A 24,907-nucleotide genomic window follows, 5' to 3' on the forward strand; every position below is an offset into this window, starting at 1 on the left:
CATCTCATTCCCATAGCTCACATGCAAGTAAAATACTTTACTAACATTTAACAGGAACCCCCTTGCTGGCTGGCTTTTAAAAATGCAACTCACCTCAAACTTGCTTATGAATTCTGCAAAAATGCCAAAGAAAGCTTCAGAAGTTGTGACTTTAGAGTCTTCCCCAAAAAAGGATAACACCTTGCTGAATTCTTCCATGGCTTTGTGCTGCAGATCATCCAGAGATCGCATGGCAGGCTGGGCACTCTCCAGAAAGGACTGAGAGAAATGGCTTAAGGGAAAACAGCCTTAGTGTGGATCCAGTACAGATTATAATCACTTCTGCTTATATAAAAATAGCTGGATTTGACCTAAGGTCTAAGTAAGGACCTGCTGCAAATGCAGGCTAAATTCATATCCTAAGGGAGCCTGCTTTGCATGCATGGCTGTCTTTCTGGAAAGACAACACTGTGGCCTTGTCGAAAGGTTTTGCTCGCGCAGAGGCATGTGAACTGGTGGTCACCATGAGCGCCATTTTTGTTGCTGGCTAAGAATGAGTAGAGGGCGAAGTTCTTCACCGTGCCTTTCACCAGGTGCTGAGATGGTGCGTTCTTACCAGCTGGACACAGGATTGCAACTTACCAAACAGGGATAAATATAACTGAATGGTTTTACTTGAAGACAGTAAGTCATACTACTGATTTGCCCCTTTTACAGAAGGATACAGTCATCACAATTGCAAATCTGTCCTCTGCAGTAGCTGGCATGTTGCGACAGGCCATCTGTATGTCACTGACGGTGGTGTGAAGATCATTAAGGTCTGCTGTTAATGTTCTCTGATTCACTAAACAAGAGAGGATTCAACAGTGTCTCAGACTTGGATCTGATGTTCTTGCTGTTGTTAAACTGGGGCAACAAGCATAGGCCATCAATCAGGGTGGTTCAGGCTGCCTAGGAGGTGCATGTCCCACTACACCCTGCTCTACATGGCTCTGCACAGCCTGTCTGCATTGCATCGCGTGGGAGCTCCAACTCCAGGGCATGCTGAGACAACCAGACCTTCCTGCCCGACTCGGGGCAAGATGTACCAAGAATCTCAAAAGGAGCCTGGGACTTGCCAAGTGCAAGGAGCATGTAGGACTCGATGGCACAAGAGCAGTTACGGATACACAGGTACTTTGACTTGGGAGGGGAATGTAGCAAGAGTACTATGCAGGATGGTAAGTCAAGGGATAATATCCAGATGGCCTTTCATGGCATCTAAAATTGACATATCTGCTTATCACAGCACCAGCATTCAAGAGAGCGATAAGCAGTTCAGACTGCTTGCTATCTTGGGCTGTTAAGCCATAGTGTCTTCCACAGCCAATGGAAAAAGTGAATTGCAATGTCTGTTACAAGGATTTAGATTACATACTGCAGCTATGCCTCTCTGTTGCTTATATGAGAGAGAAGCTTTGTGGCCTTGGATAGCAAATGGTCTGAATATGGTCTGTAAGGTCTGAGATTGTGTAAAAAGGAGTAGGAGTTTGCGCAGCAGTGAATATTCAATAACAGAAGCATTATTTAAAGAACAGTTAGCCAAATACAAAATTCAACTAGGAAAGCTACAGGTATAGACATTCATCAGGAGAAAATTTAAGTCTCGTCACCTGAATGTTCTGCTTTATTTATCTATTTTAAGCCCTAATTCCCAAGGGAATTATTCATAAACGACAGGGGATAACGCACAAGGAGAGTGCAGCCCCATGGTTCGCATTCAGCCAAATTGTGAATGTTGTGAATATCAACACAAGTGGATGATAACCCCAAGGTCTATGTGACTTTTTTTTTTTTTTTCTAATTACAGCTAACCAAGTTGTACGATCCTCACTCAGTGTGACATGTCTGCAATTGGACTGTGAACTCATAGCATACGACATGTGGTACACTATATACACCACACGTTATTACAAACAGTAATAATGCTGGTCTCAACAGAGGTGAGGCCTGCACATCAAGGATGAAAGGAGATAGCAGCTGGGTGGAACAGACAGGCATTCTGCCACTTCCTCTTCTATCCCTTATTGGGGCTCAGAAGGTATATCTGAATTTGGTAACCAGACTTTCTCAAGTCTGAAAAAAGGTTCAGTTCAGAGACAAAGCCTTGTCTGGACACTCCCAGGTATGGCAGCGTGTGACAGACGGGCACTCCTGCATCACTAAGCTCATTCCTTTCTAGTGCAGTCCGCTAACTCAGTACCATTTCTCATTCTTTTGGGCTGCTGTCCCTCTCCTGCTAGTGCCAGTGTCATGCAGTTTGTGACCAATTCTATAGCAGTACAAAACCAAGGGATAGTACAGGGAGACAAAGAACTTCACTGGCCCTGTGTGTTCCATATTTTCTACAGATGCTCTTTGTTCATTTACCTTTGGCAGCGAGCGGCACTGTAGGAAGATCCTTGGCAAAGCCCAGAAGTTCTGGGAAATGTTGGCTAAGTGATTTGGCAAGAATGTGCAGGAAGGTGGATTTCCCATCAACAGTCTTGGTTGTGTTCAGCTACAGCAAAGCAAAACAAGTAAGAAGATTCCTAAGCAGAAGAGAGTGGGTTTCGCCAAACATTCAGTTTGTCTGTGGTTATCAAAATACGCAGGGACTCCTCTATTCTGCTTGGTTCACCGTGCATTTATGTGCACGGCAATTCCCAGCCATACTAGCTGAATTAATGTTTAAACAAGACATTTAATGTTTACACAGCATGTTACACCCAGATTAGTGGCATCATTCCTCCTTCCCCAAGCCTAGGAACTGTAATGCTGTTTCCCACCTCCCAGGCAACCCTTCTAGCACATGCCCTGCCAGTACATACCGCAGCTACCCAAGCGGGATAAAGACCCTCATTTTCTCTCATCTCGTAGCCACAAAACCATTAGCTCTGACCAGCCTAGCACCTGACTGTAAGTCTTAGATCCCTGCACAGTAATGCACTGGACCATCATTAGTGCCTCTCTGAAGTCAGCCTTGTGATACAATCCCTTCCCTCCCACTGTTACCTCTCTCTGGGAGCCACGGCTTTCAGAAGCCCTTGTATGAGTGCAAGCTTGATAAATGGGTCACTTGGTGCTCCTGGAATTCGTGCCTCCTTCACAAGGACAAGCATGCTTCATCTCCTTACCTCAGTGAGAAAGTTGATTTTAAAGCCTGTTGTTTTGCTGGTCTTGGGCTGCCCGTTGTTCAGATAGTTTCCCATCGCCAGCACAAACTGCAAGAAGAAACCTGTGTGAATAACTGCCAGTGACCTCCAGCACCTACCCTGTCTCCCATCTCCCTTCTCCTCTTGTACTGCTTTTGGGTCAGAGAGACCTACTAAGAATGCAGTAGGAACAGAGATAAAAAAGCTTCCATCCACAGTAAGCTAAGAAAGCATCCTCCTTTCTGTGTCAGGTCAGTTCTGCTAATGGCCACGGTACACATGCTCATAGAACATCATAACAAAAACTTAGTAATTCATTCAGTGTGTTATATAAGCTAGATGAATATATGTTAAAGACAAAACTTCCTCTGGTTCTGTGCACACTGTTCATCCTATCACACCCACACAGGGCAATCATAGGTGCTAATGTGCCCATCAGCCTGGCAGCCCCAACGCACAGCAACATGGGTCCAATGGGGCGGACTGTTCTGTTCTTTGGCAGCATCAAGCAACAGGTTCCCAGAGTGCCATGTGTTCCTCCTGTAAGAAGCCTGCACTAAACCCTCATCAGCAAAGCCCACACACTTCCAGCTACAGGAACTGGTCCTCATCCCACTCCTTTTGTTATGCATCTTCAGAAAGGGCTAGAAAGCACAATACATTTGCCATCTGCAGATCCAAATTTCCAAAGACCTTATGAGAGGACATTTGGATGCTTCCATGTGTAGCTTATTTGAATGCTGCCCAGGAGTCCTCTCCCCTCTCCTGCAGCAGTCCAGAAGAAGGTCTGTGCTATAGAGAGCTGCAGGAGAGCTGCATGGTCAGAGTGGCCTGGAGCATCATGACTCACATTGAATCAGCTCCCCTTCCACTTTCAGACCTGACTGTGTGGATACCCATGCTTTGTTAAAATTTAAAGGGGAATTTTGCCTTGTGTTACAGTCTTAGGCTTTGGGTGTGCACAATCTGATTTTACCTTTTTATTTCTCAACAACTTCCTTTTCAGGACCAGGGCTAAGTCTCTAGGTGCACTGTGAGAGCTCCTCGCCTGTAGGATAAGGACTCTCCAGCTGACCAGTAAGTAGAGTGCCTAAACTCTCTGGGTCCAAAAGCCTTTTTTAGCTATTATGTGGAGATCTTTAAGGCAATATTTTTTTTAAAAAATAGTAATCTATCAAAGCCATCTTTTGCCCCTCCAGAATTCTCTGATTCCTAATGCTGTGGCTTGCAGCATTTGAGGTACAAGACCCTCAGGCTGAACTTTCTGGAAGGGATTCCAGACTTCCCTCACCTGGGAAAGGCTAGCTGTGCCTCGTGAAGAACAAAGGAACCTCAGGGCCTGTCCTGACAAGAAGCCAGAGAGAGGCTTCTTGCCTGGATTTCATCCTGGGGGTCTGTGAATTTCTGCTAACTGCAAGTTAATGTGCAGCCAGCATTGCCTCCCAAGCACTTAACTAGGTGTTATAAGGTTACTGGGCAGGAGCCATTGAGGAGTTTCATCTCTCATCTGGAAATATCTTTTGTCACATCATGTTCTTATATATCCTACCTGCTTTTTTTAAAGCAAAGCCAAATGAATTAACATTAATTTGGTGGGGATCATCTAAGTAGAGTCAGAGGGCAGCTGCAACCAGCTAGGACGGAGTCATTCTCTTTTGCATGCATGGTGCCCCTCTCTGCACTGCGCATCTCTGGCCCTAGGACCTCCAGAAGGCACCTCCTCACAACGTGACAGGCATGGTGCGGGGATCCCTGCCCTGTGCCAGTGTACAGCTGGTATAAGGACACTACCATACAGAGAGGCTAGCCTGGGCTACATGCAGTGCTGCCTGCTAATGTAGAGCATATTATCTCAGCATCAATGCAGTATTATGCCGCATCTGGCTCCAGAGCATGCTTGAGTGATAGCAGCTCAGAGCTCCTTGCATTTTCTGTATTGTACCATGTAGACCATGGTACATGTACCATTGTACATGTACATGTAGACATAGTGACTGTTTGGACAAAACCCCCATCCTCAAACCCCAAAATATAATAGAGCCCTTTCCACCACAGCTAAAGGAAAATCTCCTTAGTCTTTGTCAACAGTTTACAGCCTGTGAGACACATTTGGGCAGTCTGCTTTCTGGGCTACCGTGCAGTCAGAGCCAGTTTGTTGGAACTGCACGTTCTGCTGCTGGGTTACTGGGTGGCTGTGCGAGATCTGCCTTTTGCCAGGATTCACACAAGCTAAAACAGAGTTAGTTTTCAGGGGAAAGAAGCCGTGGCTGAGCTGGCTCTGGAGGCCGCCAGAGGACAGCCTCGGGGCTAGAGCAGTACTCAGGGCTCCAGCAAACTGCCTTGCTGCCTGCAAGCTCCCTGATGGACACTGGGGCCCCCCAGCGGCTGTCACCAAGAATAGGGACTGTTCTGACCTCCAAGATTTTAGCCAGCTTCTTGCTGCTTTTCAGCTCTAGAGAGGCCTTGCAGATGCACTCATAGCTAGCTTTGATCTCCTCTGTCTTCTCCTGCAGAGTGCTCTTAAAATGAAGACTGCGCAGACGGATCTTATATTCTGGTACTGATAACATCTGAGAACAAGAGAAGAGAAAATTACTACTGTCACCATTAACTGAGTCCTATATGGTGTCCCCTGGCAATTTTCCCTACACCTGAAAACAATGTACACTTGCTTAGCATGGGTCACACAGCAGAGCAGCTGGGGATATCTCTTGTAGCATTAGCAGACCACATCCAGTTCATTGCCACCAGCAGGGAGAGGTTTTATACCAATATCCACAAGTGACTTTGTCAACAGAAAGTAAGTCAGAATTGGACAAAGTCACTCACTCTTACCATGAAGTAAATATTGTGGTATGCTTGAGTTGTAAAACAGCTACTGCTGGGAGCTTCCCAAACACATGGCAGCTCCCAGACACCTCAGGCATCATCCGAAGCCTAGCTCAGACGCAGACTGGACCAGACCCACTGACTCTTCTTATCCCTGAGCACACAACATTGAGTGCTATCAGGCAAATCAGAATCCTGCTGACCGCTTTCTCTTTGCTGTTTTTCCTACTCTACAGCTCTCAGCAGCATCTCAGAGACACTACATATCCAGGCCTCCTCACTCCCCAGAGCACATCGCTGTGTGCAGCTACCTGTAACACAAACTGGTCTGGCTCACTCAGCTTGCTGGGGTTATCCTTGTAGTTCTGGTACTGCTGGACTTCTTCCCCATCAGGGGCATACAGCAAGAGCTGCTTGATGTGAGAAGGCTCCAGGCGGTCAGTCTCCATCGTCATGAGGATCTGGCGCAGCTCAACGTGCGAGAGCTTGAGATGGGCTATCAGGATGGCTGGAGGAAGAAGGAAGGCACATCACTTGGGAGAAGAGTAGGACCAGACTCCAGGAGCTGGCTGTATTGGAGCAGGCTGCCTGACAAGACAGGGCCAGGAAGGGAAGCTCTGAATCACTCCCCAATGTGAGAGGGATATGGATTTCTCCATGTGCCCACCGTGGCACAGCGGGGGAAGGGTTTTTCACTCCCTGAGGCACATGGCCTCTCTGCAGAGGCTGCAAGGGGCCCTGAGGAGTCACTCCGGTGCTGCAGCCACTGGGCAGGGCACTGCATCATTTTGCACGTACACCACTAGCCCGCATCAGGTGTAAAAGTCCCCAGGCCCTCCCTAGCTGGGCTGCACTGGAAACTGTCGCCAAACTTGGAGACACATTGACTCAGTCTCCTGTGCTTAGAGTTCATTCGAGTACTGTGTTGGATAAAGGAGTGGTCAACGAAGAGCAAGAGAACACGACCAAGAGAGGAGGACTTTAGGGTCATGTGCTGGAAAGTCTAAAACCTGTCTGCTCCCAGTCTGCGTTACCTTATGCCAGTTCAGAAGAAACAGAGGATGGAGCCTGGGAAGGATTCCCAGAACCTCTTTCTCCTTCATATCCCTCAGCAGGCCAGGAGAGTCAGGGTCTCCACAGGGTCCCACCAGGCCCTCCCACCCCTTTGTACCTTCCAGAGGCACACCTGGCAAAACTGCAATGACCCTTTCCTTGATGGCTGTGAGGCTGCCTCACACACCAGTCACTGTCCCGTGTGACTGCGCAAGCTCTTTCCCTTCTCCCTCTCCATGCTAATGAGTCACATCCCATCTCAGTCCTTTTTTAAAGGCCCTCTCCCTGGCCAAGGCTGACTGCCAGCTTAAGAGCAACACTCTGGCAGTGGATTTATCTGGGCTAGAAGAACAGCCCAGACAGAAATAGCGATGCTGGGATGCACTCATTGAGCCTCCTTCCTTTTACCTTTCCAGTTCTCTACATCCCTGGACCCATCTCTGGGTCTGTTTTGGGGGTACATTCACTGTGATGTTTACTTACATGTGTTGTAGGCCTTTTTGTGGGACAAAATTTCAACCACATCTTTCTTTTTAAAGGATTCAGGCATGAGAGCTGGTTCTGGAAGAGAAACTGAAAGATTTAATCATGGGTAAGGACAGGCTCAGCCAACTCCAGCAGGAAGAAAACTGCACTGAAAACAGTGAACTCATGAATGAGAGAGAGGAGAACTGATGCTCTGCACACAGCAATGGCTCTGGGAATCCTTGAATTCTGTGATTCAAAGATCTCCTGAATGGAAGACTCAGTTGGAGCTGAAAAAGGTAAAACAAGAAGTAAAATACACAGACAATCCTAGATTATCCAGAAACATCTCTAAAAAAGACAGCCCCTGAGAACAAATCCATTTCATCCCATTTCCACTGTCAAATCCCATTTGCATCTTCCTGTACTAGCGTTCCCTGCTTAACTCTGCCAACGTGTGCCATCTGTTATCAGGTTCATTTTAGGTGAACTCGGACATGCCATTCATATTTTACTTTTCTGAGTATAAATGAGGCAGCGGAGCCTGCCCTTCAGGCAGCTCAGTTTTACTGCCTCTCCTGCCCAAAGGACACTGCTCACCCACATCACCACCAAGTGTGTTCTGCGCAACCCATCCCTCCCTCAGCACACATGCACAAGCGCGCACACAGATCTATCATTCGCCCTGGTCTGCTCTGCCACGAAGGCTGATCTCAACTCCCACACCTCCCTTCAGACAGCATATGGAATAGGTCAGGAGTGTGTCGCATGCACCCTGGGTCCCTGAACACCACCCATCTCTCACCGCTGTTTGGCACCGGAGACTGGACTCATCCTCTGTGTTTGTAGTGCCTGCTAACCCCAGTGGAACAGCCAAGTTGTTATATCTATAGGAAGGCCCAGATTAAAGAGCTTGATGACAGAGCAATACCCGATACACTGTCGAACTGAGGGTGCGCTGGCTAGCACAGCTAGCGCTGGGCGTCACGTGTAGGTTTTAGGGGGGGAAAAAACCCCTATATACGTAAAAGAAAAAGTGTTACTTGTAATGCTCTCTATGGACAAAGATATGTTTTCATGTTTTTTTTCAGGCCTTAGTTCTCAAGGCAACAGAGCTGTAATTCCTTCCTTAATTTGCAGTTAGTTACTGTTGCTGTTAGCACAGCCAGGTATCTGTGCATGCAAATAGCCAATTTTAGGTGCCCAGCTGACTAGTCATATGTGCTGTTATCCTAAAACACACAGACAATAATAAGCAGAAATTGTGGACAATTTGTTGTAATACGTAGGGCAGGTTTAAGTTTCTGTTCTATTGAAAAACAGGCCCTTCATGGCAATGAAATGCATTTTTGGCATATAAGCTTTCCCATGCAGTATGGAGGGTGGCTAGGCACAACAGTGTAAGAATCAAGCTGAGTGCACAGGAAGCAGAATTGAGCATAACAAGGAGTGAAACCAGCCAGCTGAGTTTCACTGCCCAGATTGATTGAAATGCAGAAAGAAAACAAACAATGGTAACAGAGAAAAATTAAGGGAGACTGTAAAATGATCTCCACCTTAATAATCTGCAATGCCTTCAATCACAAAGCATTGAGGATGAACTCTGTGCTGACAACTAGACATTATTTTATTATTTTCTTTCATTTCTCTCTTAGCACCTCTTTTTTCTCCTAGTACCAGGAATGGTTCTAATCACAACACTTGGCATTTACATGCTTACTTGTAGGTTTCTGCGTTCCAAAGTGCAGCTCCAGGTCAAGGTATTTGACCATATCACTCAACTTGTCATAATCCGAGTCTTCTCCAAGCTGCAGGAGGAGAAAGGGTCAGTAACGTGCTACCCAGGGGAAAGCTGTATACTGTCCACCTATTCTACACTACATTCCCTCCTTCACCACTCTAAGCTCTGCATCCCTATAAAAACCCAGGACATATTGATAGCATTTTCCCTTGTAACTGGGGATTCAGCCATTATAAATCCCTTGCAGAAACCAGTCTGATGAATCATCATTTACCTCTTATGGAGGCAGTTTTTAACAGTAGTTGCCAACCACATCCCACGGGACCCGTTCTCTTTTTACAAGAAAGGGAGAAACCCAGAGATTCAGCCTTTCAGCATTTCCTTTTATCTTTGCAGCTGGTGTCAGTCCCCCTCCCCACCCTTGATTAATTTAGCCTTGCTTCACACAGCTGAAATTCTGCAAAGTAATATTGCTGCTCACATGCTACTTGGGCAGGATTACTTTACTAAAGCACAAAATGGGAATTCCAGAAACCTCAGGAATTTTTTGCATCCAAAAATCACTGGGAAGAAATATCTTGTTCTCTGGACTGCCAGGGGAAGAGAGACCTGTACTCAGGGATGAAGTACTTAAAATGCTTGCCCTAAGGTAAGTACTTGTGGGACTAGAAGATGATCCTACAGCTTCTAACTGTTCAGGGCATGAAGAATATGGCACATCTAAACATATTATTCACAATGAGAAACATGGAGGCTGGAATTTAAATTTAACCGAGGTCAACTTCTTCCCACAATGACTTAAATCCACCTTGAGATTTCTGTATCGCTTAGTCATCACTGCATTTCTGCTTCACTTCAGGATGCCAAATTAAGACATCTAGCTTTCACATCTAGCCTCTGTTTTGCCCCTTGCAGAGTTCTCCTCCTGCCTTGGTGCTCTCTCCACCACTTCTCTTCTTTCAACTATGCTCACAGTTCCTCCTTGATAAAATCTCCTACACCTGCTGAATGAGTCTGAAGGCAGCTTCTGCCTATATCAAACCACAGAGCGAGGGAAAGCAAGCAGCCACCGGCAAGCCTCTTCTCATCCCTTCAGTTTCAGTCCAAGCAATTAAAAGGATGAATAAAAATAGGAGGTTTTCTGTAATATAACATCTTCAGAATTCTTTCCCTTGGTCAAGGTATTGAATTTGTGGCCTAACAAGTGATTGAGACATGATGCTCAAGGGAAGGAAAGGACAAACCCCCCCACAATGCACTGAGCAAGGGAAGAGTGGTGCACATGGATGTTCCTCCTGACCTGTGCAGTGAATGCCTCAGCACAGGTCATAGCCAACAGCTATTCCCAAGTGAACTTTGCTGACACAGACTTGTTTGGACCCATGTCACCATGCCCCACTGCCTCCCCATGCTTAGGCCATACCTGTCCCCAGATGGTCCCTTCCGAGTTCTCCACCTGCTCCCATCGCAGTCTCTTGACACTCATGTGGTTGGACTCACTTCTGCGATGCACCAGGCCCCGGTGCAGGGGGGGGGCACAGGGCACTGGTGGAGGGGGCGGTGGGGGTGGTGGGGGAGGGATGGGGTGCAGATGGCTCATGAGGGATTTGGGGGCAGGTGATGTGCTGGCTTTTGTGGCTTCTGCTTTCACAGGGACTGGCTGGGGGTCGTGGAACTGCAGAGGTGGGGGTGGCGGGGGCGGGCTGAGCGGCGGCGGGGGGATGTGGTCTGACAGGGTGGAGTAGGTCAAGGAGCTCCCTTCATCACTGCTGCTGATGTACTCGCTGGTGCTGCTGACATCGTTGGTGACATAGCTGCCCTGGTCATCATGGAAACTCATCTAGGTGAGGAAAGAGAAGGGAGGCTGAAGCAGGAGAAAAGCCCTTACTGCCAGCCACAGGGCAACGTATGTCCAACTGCAACAAACAGCAGCCAGCCATTTGACTGTGAGAGAGTCCTGCCCTCCCTCGGCATGCCTGGATGGGCAGCCCTCTCCTCCCTCCAGCTGCTCATGGCCCATCTCACTCCGCAACCTGCACAAAGCCCCAGGACATGTCCCCGAAGGCTCTGCACCATACTCAGGGCAGGCAGCCCCAGGCTGGCACAGCAAGGACTAACACAGGTTCACCCCATGGCCAGGATGGACAGAGAGGACCATGCACTGAGCCACCCCCAATGCCATGCTCACCTCCTCATAATCGTTCTCAGGGGTAAGGAAATCATCCACAATGGTGACCCTGTGTCCCAGCTGCTCACTGAGGGCATCCAGGAACCGATCCGTGTCCCGGCTGCGTGGAGGCCTGGAGAAGGTGAAGAGCTTCTTCCGTCGTGACAGAGGGCTGAGCGAATAATCCCCATGCTTAGGGGACGGAGCTGGGCTGCTGTCAAGGCTGACGTACGGGTTGGACTCGGTGCTGCTTGGGGACGGGATGCTGCTGTGCAGGTGGTAGTAGCACTGTTGGGAGGGCCGACGGTCACTGTGCCATGAGATCGACAGCCCTGACTTCCGAGCACCTGTGGGGACACAAAGCAGTGCAGAACGGGGTCCTCCCTGTCTGGTGGCACTGAAGTAGCAGGTGCTCCCTGGAGCTCTCCCATCTGTGAGCAGCAAAGAGCTCCAGCACTGTGCTGAATGTGGCAGAGTGACCTTGAGATAAAGATGCAGCCTGCAGAGAAGAGGGATCTCTCTGGGCAATTCCCTGCACTGCACCAAGCAGAGGCTGCTCAGCTCACTCTGGACCCTGGAGCTGGGGATCATATAGCATTTGGTTATTCCACACACTGTGCTGCCTTTCTGAAGCTGAAGCTTTGCAGGGGCTATCAATGGACTTATACGTGGCACTTTTATTGCTTTGATATAGAAAGGTACCAAGAGAAAGACATCTTATCCTCAGTCTGCCTGTCCAGCATGACCCACCATTGTATCAGCAAAAATAAAAATAAAAATAAACTGCCTCTCCCAAAAGCAGTGGGAAAATGGACTGTACCTGCAGCATATGCTTTGTCTGGTGCAGGCGGTGATGCCCTGTGCAGAGCAGCATTACCCATCTTTCCAGCAAAGCTGCCAATCAGGCGGTTTTCTAATTCTGCATAGACAGCAGACATCTGAAAAAAAGATAAAGAGCTGCTTTCAGTGTCTGGCTCTAGAAATGTATTGCAAAGTTCTCAGAGACCTGGGATGTCCTGGAGGCAGGCTGTACATCCATCACTGACCCCTGTCAGCACCCGTTCTTTTATTTTTAAAAAACCTGCCTCACACAAAACCAAGGCTACTTCCCATTTTCTGAAGTTTTCCAAGAGCCTTTCACTCACGAGGCTGCCAGAAGACAATGCCAGATACTAGCATTATTACAGTTAATTCATTGCCCAGGTAATATTTCAGAGAAGAGCTCCAGGGAAAGGATCTTGTCAGATATGGAAAGCAGATATTTACATGCAGACACATCCTACATGCATTCCCTTGTTTATCTGCTTTCCTGTGTTAACATAAAAGAGAGTCAAATTGCTCAGCCTCCCTGTGAAAGCAGAGGTCCCACATTCATCAGGCGAGGTGCTCTTAGAGATGTCTCTCCCTCCCAGCCCCTGTGAAGACCGACACAGCCCTGGGGAGAGCATGGCTGCATGGGAAAACAACTGAAGTTCACACCATTTTTGGGTTGGGAGTTTCTGGGAGGGATGTGCCATCACCAGCTTGTCTCTCTCCAGGGATCAGCCGAACTGGGACCTCCACGGTGTCGCTCTGGCCTGCCAGGGAAGGAAGAGACAAACCAGTCAGGAGCCCTGTGGGAGCACCCTCGGATTCTACATGTGCCTCCTGCAGCCTCTCAGGACTCACAAGTCCTGATCCATAAAGGTAATGCCATCAGCTGCTTGGGCCCAGATCTATTCCTCACTTCACCTGAGCGTGCAGCACAGCACTGTAACCTCCAAGGTCGGATGTGTCCTGAATGAATGACACGAGGAGGCCCGGCTGCCCACTCTGTGGGGGTACGTGTGAAACAAATACAGAAATATTTTAATTTGGACTTAACCGAGAGGCAGCAGAAGTCAGCCAAGCAACGAAATATGGCGTATGCTAGAAAACAGGCACGGCTGAGACAAAATCTCCTGTGGCTTGCCCTTTACTTCTCTGTATTCAGTTTCTTCCTCTATAAAATGAGAATGTTGTTTATTGCTCAGTCTACCCAATTGGTAGATTTGTGAAGCTTCCTTTAAGTCCTTAACATCTGAGCAGTGCTGTGATTACAGAGTGTTTAATGATGTACTTTACTAGTGTCACACGGACGGACAGTGCCAAGTGAGTGTTTCTACCGGAATATTAAAGGTAAGAGAAATTATCTAATTCATATTTAGGGGTTTGCACTATATAGACAACTCTCCAGGTATCAAGACATTTCAGTGCCATAGGTTTTTCTTTTTTCTTGGCTGCTTTTCCTTCAACCTCCCTGATATGTGCTGGACACTAGGGCAGTCACAGTCACCACACATTAAAGTCAAGATCACAGTTTCTAAAACCTGGTTCTCCCAGACGCAGACACCTGGGCAATGCTGGTCCCGTGCCTGGAGCCTTGGCAGCACAGAGGGAGCCTGAGATGAGGCTCAGCAGGGATGGGAGGAGGGGAAGGAGATCGAAACCCCAGCTAGAGCTCAGGTAAGTTCACTTGGAGTTCAGCTGACTAGACCAAATTAAACCCTGCTTTTCCACAGTTACATCTGTGGAGAGTTTGTGTTCAGAGGTTAATTAGTTTGAGGCAGATCAAGTTCTCACAGAGAAGTGTTCAAGACCCCTGATTTATTTAGAAGGGTGTACAAATGACTGCTGGGAAGAAGCAGTTTTTAATTCCTGCCTTTTTCAAACTGTTGGAGAGCAGATGGAATAGATCTACGTTTCCTTTCAGCTACAATATTTTTATCTCAACAGTCAGGGCCAGGTTCAATACTGTTGCAAGCAAACAGATCTTCAGAGAACACAGTGAAGCAGCTCCCACTTGCACTAAGGTTGAAGTGGACCCATTTGCTCAGAGTGCAACTCTTAATGGCCAAAAAGAAAGAACAGCTCAGGACTGACGTCTTGGCACTAATGAAAAAGGACTCTGGAGCATGGCTGTCATCCTGCTGCTAACAGAGCTGCTGTCCCAGAAAGCTTGTCATAAACACAGAGGTTCACTTGCAGCCATTTCCACAGATCACCTCCATCTTCTTGACAAAATAATGTTATTTGAATTTTTTAAACAAATGGTTTATGCAGGAAAGTGAATTAGAACCATCCTGAATAGGATGCAGTTCAGTGCCTTGTCAGGCGTGGTGCTGCTTCATTCAAATTATTATTAGCACAACAGGTCAAGGTCTGCTCTGATTTTTCCGCAGGGCAGCTGAGGACAACACTGCTCCTCGCCACCCACAGCTGGTGAGCATCTGTCTGGGGCAAAAGGCTTCCCTCTGGCTTATGTAGCTGTCTGGGATTCTCCCTGGTGTAATCAGGAACCAGAAATCCTCCTCAGAGGCAGGTTAGAGGATTTTTCCCTGGGGAAAATCCCCTGCTCTGACAGCAGCCCTCCCCGACAGTTCAGTGATACCCAGCTCCCTGGTAGGGGTGACATGTCTGCCTAAGAGCATGGAGGTTGGCTCTTAAACTCTGCTGCCCTCCATGCAGCTCTTGTGTTGGAAGAATGTGGCTGGTCACAGTGGGGGAGGTCATGTTCAGAAGTAAAAGCAATCACAGGTTGAGTGCCCTTTGCAATCAGTGCCAACTAGGATGATGGAGTTATAGGCAGGGTGCCATGCCCAGCCATCTGGGAGAGGAGGATAGAGACCTGACGATTGAAAATATAACCAGCAACACGGGCTTTGTTGGGAGGAGAGGTTTAGAGATCTGAGGGGTCTGGGAAGAAGCCCTGCAGCAATATTAGAAGGATAGGATTTTCCGATGGATGGGGAGATATGGGGCTTACTCTGAAAAGAGGGAAGGTTTGGCCGTGAATGAGTTTCACCAGGTTGCTCAAAGCGCTACTGAACCATGATCTCTTTCAGAACCAGCCTTTTTCTTCTTCATGTGGATTTCACAAATACAGTTTTAACTCTGTATTTGGTGGTGTTCAAGACAGTGTTCTCGCTCCATAGGGAAGCGAGAAACTCTGCACCCTAGAACTGAGGGCTCAGACCTGCAGGAGTTGAGCTACATTTATAACACTAAGGTGAAGCTCATCATTGGAGGGACGGTGAGGGGAAATGGCCAGAATAATTTAGATTACTGCTAATTCCTTGCAATTCTTTTCTGAGAAATGGAAGGGATTGGAAACAGTGTACAGCCATAGCCCAAGCAGCTTCAAATTTCAACTGTTTCTGAAAACATGGCTTTCTAGCCAAAGACTCTGAGCTCACTCAATGCTGACTTGCATCTTTTGCCACCCTTCACACTCAGCAGTTGGGCAGGATTTCAACTTGGGGCAGAGCAGAAGTACGGAAGTACAGTACAGGAACAGCCACCAGGACCCCCAACTCCCTCCTTCCCTCAGAGGGAATCCTTGTACAGTCCTGAAATACCCACCTGCTGCTCCCCCTTCCTCAGGGCGTGGGGTTCGAAGGCTTCCCCGACACAAGGAGGCCGCTCGGACAGAACTGCGATGGCGTTCTTCTGCTTCTGGCTCAGCTGCAATGGAAAAGATGCTTTGTAAGTCACGGGCCTGTCTGCACAGGACACAGCAGCTTCCACTGTTACTCCTCACCATTGCCCAGGGCTACCCCAGGACAGCCGGACTTGCAGCTGCTCTATAAGCCCCGCATCAAAGAGCATGACCCCAGCATGGTCTGGGCCACTACTTCATGGTGGCCCAGCCTCACCAGTGCTGCTGCTGGCAGAAGCAGTCCTACCTGCCCCAGCTGTTAGCTGTTCAACCCCGTCCCCATGTGGACACCACCCTGAGCTGGATAGCTAAGCAGATTACAACCAGTCACCATGTGACCACACAAATAACTCCTGCCAGCACAGAGCAGGGGGAGGATGGATGCCCAAAGATGGGGGAAGCGCAATTGTTCCTTTTTGCAGCAGCACTGTTGTCCACCAGCTTATTCTGTACATGAAACTCCAGCCCTGAGCTAGGCTGGTCCAGAGGGATCCACCTAACTCCTCCTTCCTGCCCTCAAGGGTTTAAGATGGGAGTGCAAAGCAGCACTAAAATGCTGCCTGGAATAACCACATTCTCAAATCAAGTAGTCTGTGCTGTAGTTCAGTGTGACAACTCAGAGAGGCTTAAACTTACAGCAGAACGAAGACACCAGAGTATCAGTCTTCATGGTATCAAATAGACCAGTGCTTAGACAGCTCGATACACAGAAACATCAGAGATAGTCACTGAGTTTGGAATAAGCCCAAATGAAGCGCTAACCCAAAATCAGAGATCTCTGGCCATCACACTTCCAAACACATAATGCACCAAAACATTCAGAACTTCAAATGGTCAAAGATTGCCTTTTTCACACGTGGGAGCACCTGAGAAGCTGCAAGGAGTCAGGGACCAACATGCAAACCAGAGACAACAGTCTCTCTCTGAAACAATGTGGTCCTGGAAGGTTTACTCCAACGCTCTCCTCCTCTGGAAATGGTTGGGGGTACCTACTTTTTATTTCCAAAACACAACTGCAAACTGAAAATGTACGAAATTCCTTCTGAGATCTTTTGATGTTTATAACTTAATTTTAGGGTCTAAGTTGTTGGGGATATATACAAATGTCTGTACATTTGGCCATTATTCTGTACACACAACAGCAGGGATAATTAAGACTACAAATGAGGTGAGCAAATACATAGTAATTTCCCATGCACAATATGGGATACTTGCACCAGGACTACAAGAGTTGCTTCTCCCTGTGAGGGGAAAGACTATGTTAAAATAACTGTGTTCCTCAAAAAGCATCTCTTCAAATAACATCTCTTTCATACAGTTTTACCTATGTTGAATCTAAAAGAAACACACTAACAGAATGTAAATAGTTTAGAATAGAGGAATTTCAAAGTAATTAAGAAGCCCAAATCCAAAGATGAAAACCTTTCATTTCAAATTTGCCCTCCACTTTTTTGCTGTCTAAATGCAAAGCCCATAATCCTCATCAAACCACAGCTGGTTTGTATGTCAGCACAGCAACAACTAATGGTAGTAAGAAAGGGAGGTAGACCACAGACTTCCTCACCGTGAGAGACAAGGAGAATTGCTAATTGTGTTCAAAATCTCTTTGACAGAACAACATTTCATGGCAGACACTTCTGTGCCTGGAGCGAGGCACGTTTCCCACTTCCTTGCTGTTGCAGCCAGTTCAAGATACTTAACTCTAACTGACCCTTAACTGCGCTGTCTGTGTGTGTCTAGGTGCTGGAGACATCCTGAGAAACACTGCAGTCATCACTTCTTTTACCTCTCTTCTCTGAATGCCTGCCCCTAAACCACCTGTCTCCTTTTGGGACTTTTTAACTTCTGACAAACTAAGTAGATTCCAAAAGCTTTTGTTCCCAAAGATAAGAACCTTCTTTCCTCAACGCGGAGTTTCCTTCCAAACTACACAGCTCCATGGTGCAGAAAAAGTAACTTTCAGTCTCATATGTACTCATCAGTAGCAGGAGTTAGAAACAGGCTCCTGCTTCTCTGCATCCCGCACAGTCACCTCCACCTCTGGAGCAGCACTGCCCTGATCAGAGAGCATTTTCCGTTGCTCTGCAGGTACACTGGCATGCACAGGAGCCAGGCAGGCCAAAACCAGCAGCTGTGTTTCCTAGTGAGAAATCAGGTGCTCCCTTACCACCCTCAGCCTGCTTGATCTGCAGCGTGGCAACATACACCGGGCCGAGATCCCTAGGGAAGCTGTGAGACATAGCGTGTCCATGCCAGGGCACAGGGGCTTTCCTCTCACCTGCCAAGGACTTGTAACCAAGAAACCTGGCAATCTTTTGCTGGCAGTGCTCCTGCTCTTCATACGTCAGCAGCTGGTAGATAAACTGCCAAATGACTTGCTTGGCTGGTGTGTCCAGCACCGGGTACACATCCACAATAAGAGTGTCAATATTCCTGTAAAATTGGAAAGAGAGGGCTAGGCAATGAGCACATCCTTTGCTACATCATCCCATCACAAAACTCTGCAAGTCTCTTCCACTTCCTTTCCTATCTCTAGCTGTATCTCAGCTGCCAGGCTTACCTCTTAGACTTTGGCATAAATGTACCAAGCCTTTTAAAAGCAGAAATATCAGGTCCCTAGCAAGGGAGTAAGCCCTTTAGGGTAAGGTCTCTGGAAGTGTAGTTCTCCAGATGGTGCTGATGGGGAGAGCAATCTCCCAGTGACTGGCAACACCTGACAGCCAGGCTATAAAAGGCTTGTTCATGAGTCAGCCAGTGTATGGGGAGTAGGAGGGCTGGATGAGGTGACTGGAGAAATGCTGGAGAAACCAATGAGGTGGGCCAGAAAACAGAGTCTGGAGAAGAATAAGATTTGGACAGAAGAATTGCAGGACTGAGCACCTGATAAAGTAAGAAGGTTAAAACAACTGAGAGGATAGTAAGCCTGTCACAGATGGATCTGCTTTCCTGTGAGTTGGGTCTGAGCTGAGGAAAGATGGGTCAGAGAGCTAAAGACAGGCCACTTCCCTATTAGGAAACTGAGGCAGAGATTGGAGGTTACAGCTCATTGGAACTATTGCATCTTTAATGTAGAAATAATGCTAAGGACTTTCTATAAGTAGTTGGAAGAAGGTTGATGTTTAGGAACAAATCTGTTACCCTGATATTACTCAAATGGACCATCCCTGCCTTATAAAGAGCAGGGACTAAATGTGTGAGGGAGAACTGAAAGCTGAAGCAGTTCAGATACTGGAATGACTTCTTTGATGCTTGCACTGGTGATGGGGGTCCTCAGAGACCAGCAGGGATGGGGAGTGGAAGGAGCTGTCTAGAACTTCCCAGAATTTCTCTCTTAAGCCATTCTCTAGCTTTGGGCTAACTTACCTTTTCCATGAAGCTTGATGCAGCTCTAGGCTGTCACAAGCCTACTTCCCATTCAGAAAAGTTAATGTATTTTAGAAGAACTGCTGAGGCAGGTGGCTATTCTGTCCTGAACAATAGTTGCTAAGCCTGCCTTGTTAATGGGGCAAGCTGCCTTCCAGGTGAACTGGCTTATAAAATACAAATTGGCTGGAGGGCCAAGAGTAAGAACATGGATGTCCTGACTCCCAGTCTCCTGCATTCACCACTGGGAGAAATGCTTGTTTCTGTATGCTGAGGCTGGAAGTGATATGTAAATTTAGTATTTGGGGATTTTGGTCCTTGTCAGAGCAGTTACGGTTCACAGCTGGCTAGCCTGGGACAGGCAAAAAACTAGGTCATGATATCTTGCTGTGACATGGAGCAGCTGCTGTTGCTTTGAATCATCTGGAGAGCTACAGGCAAAATGAGCTGGGTAGGGGAGAGAATAGGCCTGCCCTGGGACCACTTGGTGAGCTGTTGGTCTCTGCAGCCAAGTGTTCTAGGGCTGGCAGTAGCAACGGTGCCCAGGCAGACTCCCAATTCTGGGGCCAAGCCCTGTGTACAGCTCTGCACAGGGAAGGAAATTGGGAGACTTTATTCTTAGCACTCAGGCTCCATTCTGTCACTGAACATGGGCAAATATCCAATAGATCTGTATTTCCTAATTGCTAATGCTGAGGGCTGGTACAGCACCCTTTAATTACTCAGAAATGCCTGACTGGGGAATCCACATGGACAAAATGTAGCAGCAGGAGAATCCAAAGCAATGAATTCTGCTTTATCAGGGCAAGGTTACTGGGCGTCAAGAGGACTCAGTGATCTGGTGCCAATGGGCAGGGGTGGCTTCCGAAGCCCTAGGGGTGGTACAGCCCTGAGCCCTAGCAACAGTGTGGAGGCAGTCCTAAGGCTTTGTACTTAGTATTTTCTATCATTTCTTAACATCTGTAGCCTAAATACTGGGAGGTTTATTGAATTTCCTTGTAAAAATCTGGAGGTCAAATCATCTGATCTGTATCTATCTGTATACAAGCAATATGCTGCATGAAAGCAGCAGAAGCCTGCCTCAGCAGTACATAGGAGTCCAGTGCTTGGCCTTGGCCTGTGTATCTGCAGCCTGTGGTGGGAACTGGGCTCCTGAGGAGTGGCCAGGCAGCTGGGCTCGGTCAGCTCAGCAGCTGCAGAAAGAGGCAGTGAGCAGCATCTCCCAGTGCCTGGCAGGGATGGCTGTATCACTGTGGTGCAAAAAGGTCAAAGATCAAGGGCAGAAAACAAGGTCGCTATTGAAAATCCTGAGTCTGCCAAAGGATCAGTTTCAACCCTTGCAACAGGGCAGAGAGGATGTCTTCAATTACAGGAAGAGAGCTCTGGCAGCTACAGCCATTCTTGTGCTGCAGCCAAGGAATGCTTCAGCCAAAATGCTGAAAAGAGCAAGGAGAGAGGAATAAAACATGGTGAGAATTTACTGAAAGAGGCAGAACAGGTTGTGCTGCTCTCATGGGGCTGGCTGGACAGCAAGGGAATCCTGTGTGATGGTGAGATCAAGGTCACTTTAATGTGGGATTAAGTAGTGTCTGAATTGACCTCAGACATTAATGGGACTAACCTGTCCTTGAGCAGGACACCAGGCAAGAATTGGGCTTGTGCCTCATCCCTCAGGGAAAGAGCTATACACTGGAAAATATACAGCTGAGGAAATCAGAAAATAATCACAGCAGAGCTCAATGGTGACAGCCTCTAAACCTGAGATCTGCTTTCTGTGTCAGTGACTTGATTCAAGACTTGCTCTCTGATATGGACATTGCTACCAGTCCAATTACCAGCATTAAAGGAGTGGAGCTGCTAACAAGTTACCGATGTTGAAAGAAGCCTTCCAGTGCTTTGCAGATGGTATAGCGCTCAGGTGGTGTGAGCAGATGTTCCAGCTGCTGGTTGAAGGTCTTTCCTTGAATCTTGATGCTAGAGGGAAGTATCTCTGCAACCCATTGCAGGGAGGTGAGAGCGGAGGAGGTGTTCGGGGAGTCAGCAGAGTCAGAGTCTGCAAGGTGCAGGTAGAAAGAAAAAAGAAAATTCAACAGACAAAGGGTCTTAACCACAGGTTAAAAAGGTTTGCACTGAAACCAAGATCCATCCCTGGGGAGCACCAGGGCAGCTGCACCTGAGTATGAAGGGGAAGGATTTGTTTAGTGACCTAGGAATGGCCCTGTCTCTTGGGGAGGAGCAAGAAGAATGTAAGGCCTGGGTAGCAGCCCCCAGCTGTGCTGCAGGAAGTGCCTTCTCCTGGGTTGACGTGTGCCACCCTGGCTAAAGGGGCCCAAGCAACAATGCAATTAAAACAAACTAGGGGAAGAGCTGTATTGCTGTAAATCTGCACCTGACAGTCCTTGAAATCTCCTCTCTGCTTCTGGCTTCACCTCTAAACATGAGCAGTTAGACCCCGCTGGCCCCTTGGACTGGGCTGCCCTCAGCTTCATGGGGAGCCTTGTCTGAGCAGCTGTTTCTGCCTGATACTTGTGTCCCTAGTCCCTGTCCATCTGCAGCCTGAACTGCTCTCACATTGCTGGGCTCCACCTTCCTGGTTTTACCAGCTTAAACGCCTCTGATAAGGGAGACCTCTGAGCACATGAATCTCAACTCTAAAGTAATACAAATCCTGATGCACTGATATGTACGTCATTGCCTCAGAATAAACAGATTTCTGTCACTGAAAAGCAACATGGTGAAGAAGGTGAAACAGCTTATCAACAGCTGCCTGACAGCCAGAGGAGGTCCTGGCCAGCACAAAGCTAATGCCTGCCCTTGCCTTCCTCCCATGGTGTGAACTGAAGGAAACAGAATATGCTGCAGTGGGTCTTGTGGATGTTTCAATAGGCCCATGAATCTACAGAAAACAGGCAAAGATTTTTTTAACCTGTCTACTGGATATAATCTGTCTCTTCAGTCATGCTGCTTCTACATTTTTTTGTAAGCACATGCAGATGGTATTCCTTCTTTTGCTCTCTGAAGCCTTTGGTCAAGTTTCAAAGCAACTGACAATAATCATTGACTTTAAGAGCAGTATCAGTCAAGAGTTACATGTGGGTAAACTGAGGCATAAAAGGTCAGCTTGCTTTGCCACCCTCATCCTGCACATCCTCATCCTCTGCCACAGTTTGGCTGCCTCTGTAGTGAGCCCAGCCCAGGAATGGCACAGTGATACTGCACTGCAGCAAGAGCCAGAAGAGGCAACCCAGCCGAGTCTGCAGGGACATCAAATGCGCTTATCCATGTAGGAAGATGGCCAAGGCATCAGGGCTAGAAATCATATCCTTTCTTGGTTTCTTTTTTTGGAGGGAGAGTGCTTTGGGTGTCACTAGATCTCTACTGACAAGTAGTGAGACTCTTGGTTTTGTTTCTAAGACACAGGCAAATAAGTTAGTAATGCAGGGCTCCTAACCTGAAGCTTTGGAGGGAGCTCCTTTACTGCTCCAGAGGGAAGACTGCCAGTCTAACTGCTGGCCGATGTGTTACACAGCAGCTTTGCAGTAACACAGTGGGCCCCCTGTCCTTACGCAGCTTAGGAATCACAGTGACTGAGCTCCCCTTGGCTGCAGTCCTGCATCACCACTGAAGCCACTGAAATCACACTGATCAACGCTCGCAGTGCCCCAGACATCCTGATCTCTCACTGACTTGCTCACCATAAGTATGCAAGCTAAATTATTCATAAAAGCAGCAGTTATACTGAACAGCACAGTCCATACATAACTGCAGTATTTGCCCAGGGACCATGTATGCACAGGGCTATATTACTTTCAAGTACACAGCACAGACTGTACGTAAAGGACAGTGTAAAGGGCCAGCAAGGACAGGCATACAGTACAACAAACCCTTCTGGAAAGCAGCCAAGTCTGAGATTAAGCTTGATCGCAGAAAGCCTGCAGCCACATGCTCAGGCTACTGAAGAAGACTGTTCAGCCCCTTGGGGAAGGAACAACCCCTCCAGGTAATTTGGGGTGGCGTTAGGCTCAAAGCAGTGTTGTTAAACGTACTGGGTATACGTGAAATACTTGGCGACTTCCTCCAGCAGGGTTAGCAGAGCAAAAGGGCAGTGATTTCCCCCAACACACTGGGAATCAGGAGTGAATGCTGAGTTTCTGTAAATCCACTCCCGTCTCCTCCCTGGCACTCTTACCATTTGAGAAGCTGACAATCCCTTCTTCCACCACCAAGGTAGGCATCGCCCCGCTGCCCTGCAGCATCGACACCACCTTGTCATGGGAGCAGTTCCTGCAGGGGCATAGGAGAGAGCCCAAATAAGACATCCTTCCGGGCCATGATCCCCACGCAGGCAGCTTTGCAGGAAGCAGCTTGCAAGGCAACAGTGGTGCTGGTTGGTAGTAATGCCCCTCCCTGGGCTTTGGTGAGGAACCGCATGTGGGTGGGAGTGATTCCATGGACAACATTGCCTCAGATGGCTCCAGGTTGCTGCAAGGAGCCAGAGTAAAATGGTGTTGGCAGCTGCCTTCATTTATCTTACAAAAGTCCTCTTCTGACTGCTCATATGGAGGCAGAGTTGTGCCAGGGCTGCAGTCTCCTTGAACTCTGGCTCTTTGCTTGGTTTTATCTGTGATGTTCAGAGAAGAGCTTTACTCAAGGGACAGTGTGAATCACACCGTGTAACTTGGGGCTCTCAGTTGTACCTGCAGTATGGAATAACTTTAGGGCGTGAATATGAACACTCCGTGGAGCTGTTATGGTAAATGATGCCAGCATTACTTTAAGCTACACTCAGACTCCATAGCTGAACTTTCCATTTAAATTATAGTGCTGTGGATCTTTGTTTACCTGTCCTAATTCTGCATGAAAAGAAAATGCGAGTTGGAACTAAAATGCATTTTTGGAGATAGGCCAGTCTCCTTGGAGGAAGGTACAAGCTGACCTGGGACAATGCCTGCCAAAACGCAGGCTCAGAGGATAATCTTCAAATAGGTCTCCTCTATTTTCTGGTGATGCTGCATCAGCCAAGAGTTTGCTGTATCAGCTGAAATCTGAGAACCTGGGCAGTGACAGAAAAAGCATCAGATGTGTAACCTTTAAATATTCATCATTCTGTCTTATCATGTAGCCAGTTCTACCCTTTGCTCTTGTTTTTCGTGCAGAAGGACCAACCTGAGAAAACAGGGCTGCTGCCACTGTATCAGTGAGTTGCAGAGTAAGCTCTGGTTTGGTAGAATTTGATTGTTTTTGTTGTGTGCAAATAATGTAGGAGAGAATTAACTTCTAGGTGGAAATGTGATTGCCCGTGTGATTTTAAGCTTAGGATACCATTCCAGGAACGATCCATGGGTTGGCTGGTACTCTGTTCCTTTCACAAAAGAGCCCCAGCTATTTAACACACAAACTTAATTCACAGTGGCTTGAATCAGGGACTCCAGGTGGATTACAGTCAGTATACCCATTATATTATGTCATGCATTATACATGGCTATTTGCACTCTTAAGTAAAGGGAGGGAAAGGAAGAGCAGGGATGGAGGCTGAAATACTACTCTTAGAGCAGTTTTACAGAGAATATTAAAGGAGAGGTCTGTACGGGACAAAAGCCCTCATGCACCTCATGCTCCCAAGGACATCCAACTCTCATGTCTTTTACTCAAGAGGGAACAAATGAACACAACTATGCTTG

The 24,907-nt window shown here is 47.6% G+C and overlaps 1 protein-coding gene and 1 long non-coding RNA gene across 6 annotated transcripts in view; one reads left to right on the plus strand and one right to left on the minus strand.

The window, feature by feature from the left end:
• The window catches only part of GRID2IP (Grid2 interacting protein), a 63,859-nt gene that overhangs the window by 2,777 nt on the left and 36,175 nt on the right, over positions 1 to 24,907 (minus strand). For 2 of the 4 annotated variants that reach the window (XM_068908130.1, XM_068908133.1), the window contains 16 exons: positions 23,416 to 23,510; positions 21,096 to 21,279; positions 18,142 to 18,296; positions 15,788 to 15,889; positions 12,887 to 12,984; positions 12,228 to 12,345; positions 11,429 to 11,754; positions 10,664 to 11,080; positions 9,220 to 9,307; positions 7,518 to 7,595; positions 6,293 to 6,489; positions 5,567 to 5,722; positions 3,135 to 3,221; positions 2,389 to 2,518; positions 705 to 823; positions 94 to 258 (listed from right to left, as the gene is read on the minus strand). In XM_068908130.1, the coding sequence (XP_068764231.1) occupies positions 94 to 258; positions 705 to 823; positions 2,389 to 2,518; positions 3,135 to 3,221; positions 5,567 to 5,722; positions 6,293 to 6,489; positions 7,518 to 7,595; positions 9,220 to 9,307; positions 10,664 to 11,080; positions 11,429 to 11,754; positions 12,228 to 12,345; positions 12,887 to 12,984; positions 15,788 to 15,889; positions 18,142 to 18,296; positions 21,096 to 21,279; positions 23,416 to 23,510 (2,515 nt within the window). Of the gene's footprint in view, positions 1 to 93; positions 259 to 704; positions 824 to 2,388; positions 2,519 to 3,134; positions 3,222 to 5,566; positions 5,723 to 6,292; positions 6,490 to 7,517; positions 7,608 to 9,219; positions 9,308 to 10,663; positions 11,081 to 11,428; positions 11,755 to 12,227; positions 12,346 to 12,886; positions 12,985 to 15,787; positions 15,890 to 18,141; positions 18,297 to 21,095; positions 21,280 to 23,415; positions 23,511 to 24,907 lie in introns of all 4 variants that reach the window. The other 2 variants (XM_068908132.1, XM_068908131.1) reach the window with 1 other exon arrangement.
• LOC138061047 (uncharacterized) lies at positions 2,437 to 9,208 on the plus strand. Of its 2 annotated transcripts, XR_011134651.1 has the most exons (4): positions 2,437 to 2,537; positions 4,159 to 4,229; positions 5,666 to 5,709; positions 6,218 to 6,355. It is a non-coding gene; the product is annotated as an uncharacterized lncRNA (long non-coding RNA). The 2 variants fall into 2 exon arrangements; XR_011134650.1 differs by lacking the exons at positions 5,666 to 5,709; positions 6,218 to 6,355 and adding an exon at positions 7,574 to 9,208.

Source organism: Struthio camelus, chromosome 15 (assembly GCF_040807025.1).
Source record: "Struthio camelus isolate bStrCam1 chromosome 15, bStrCam1.hap1, whole genome shotgun sequence".
Classification (NCBI taxonomy): Eukaryota; Metazoa; Chordata; class Aves; order Struthioniformes; family Struthionidae; genus Struthio; species Struthio camelus.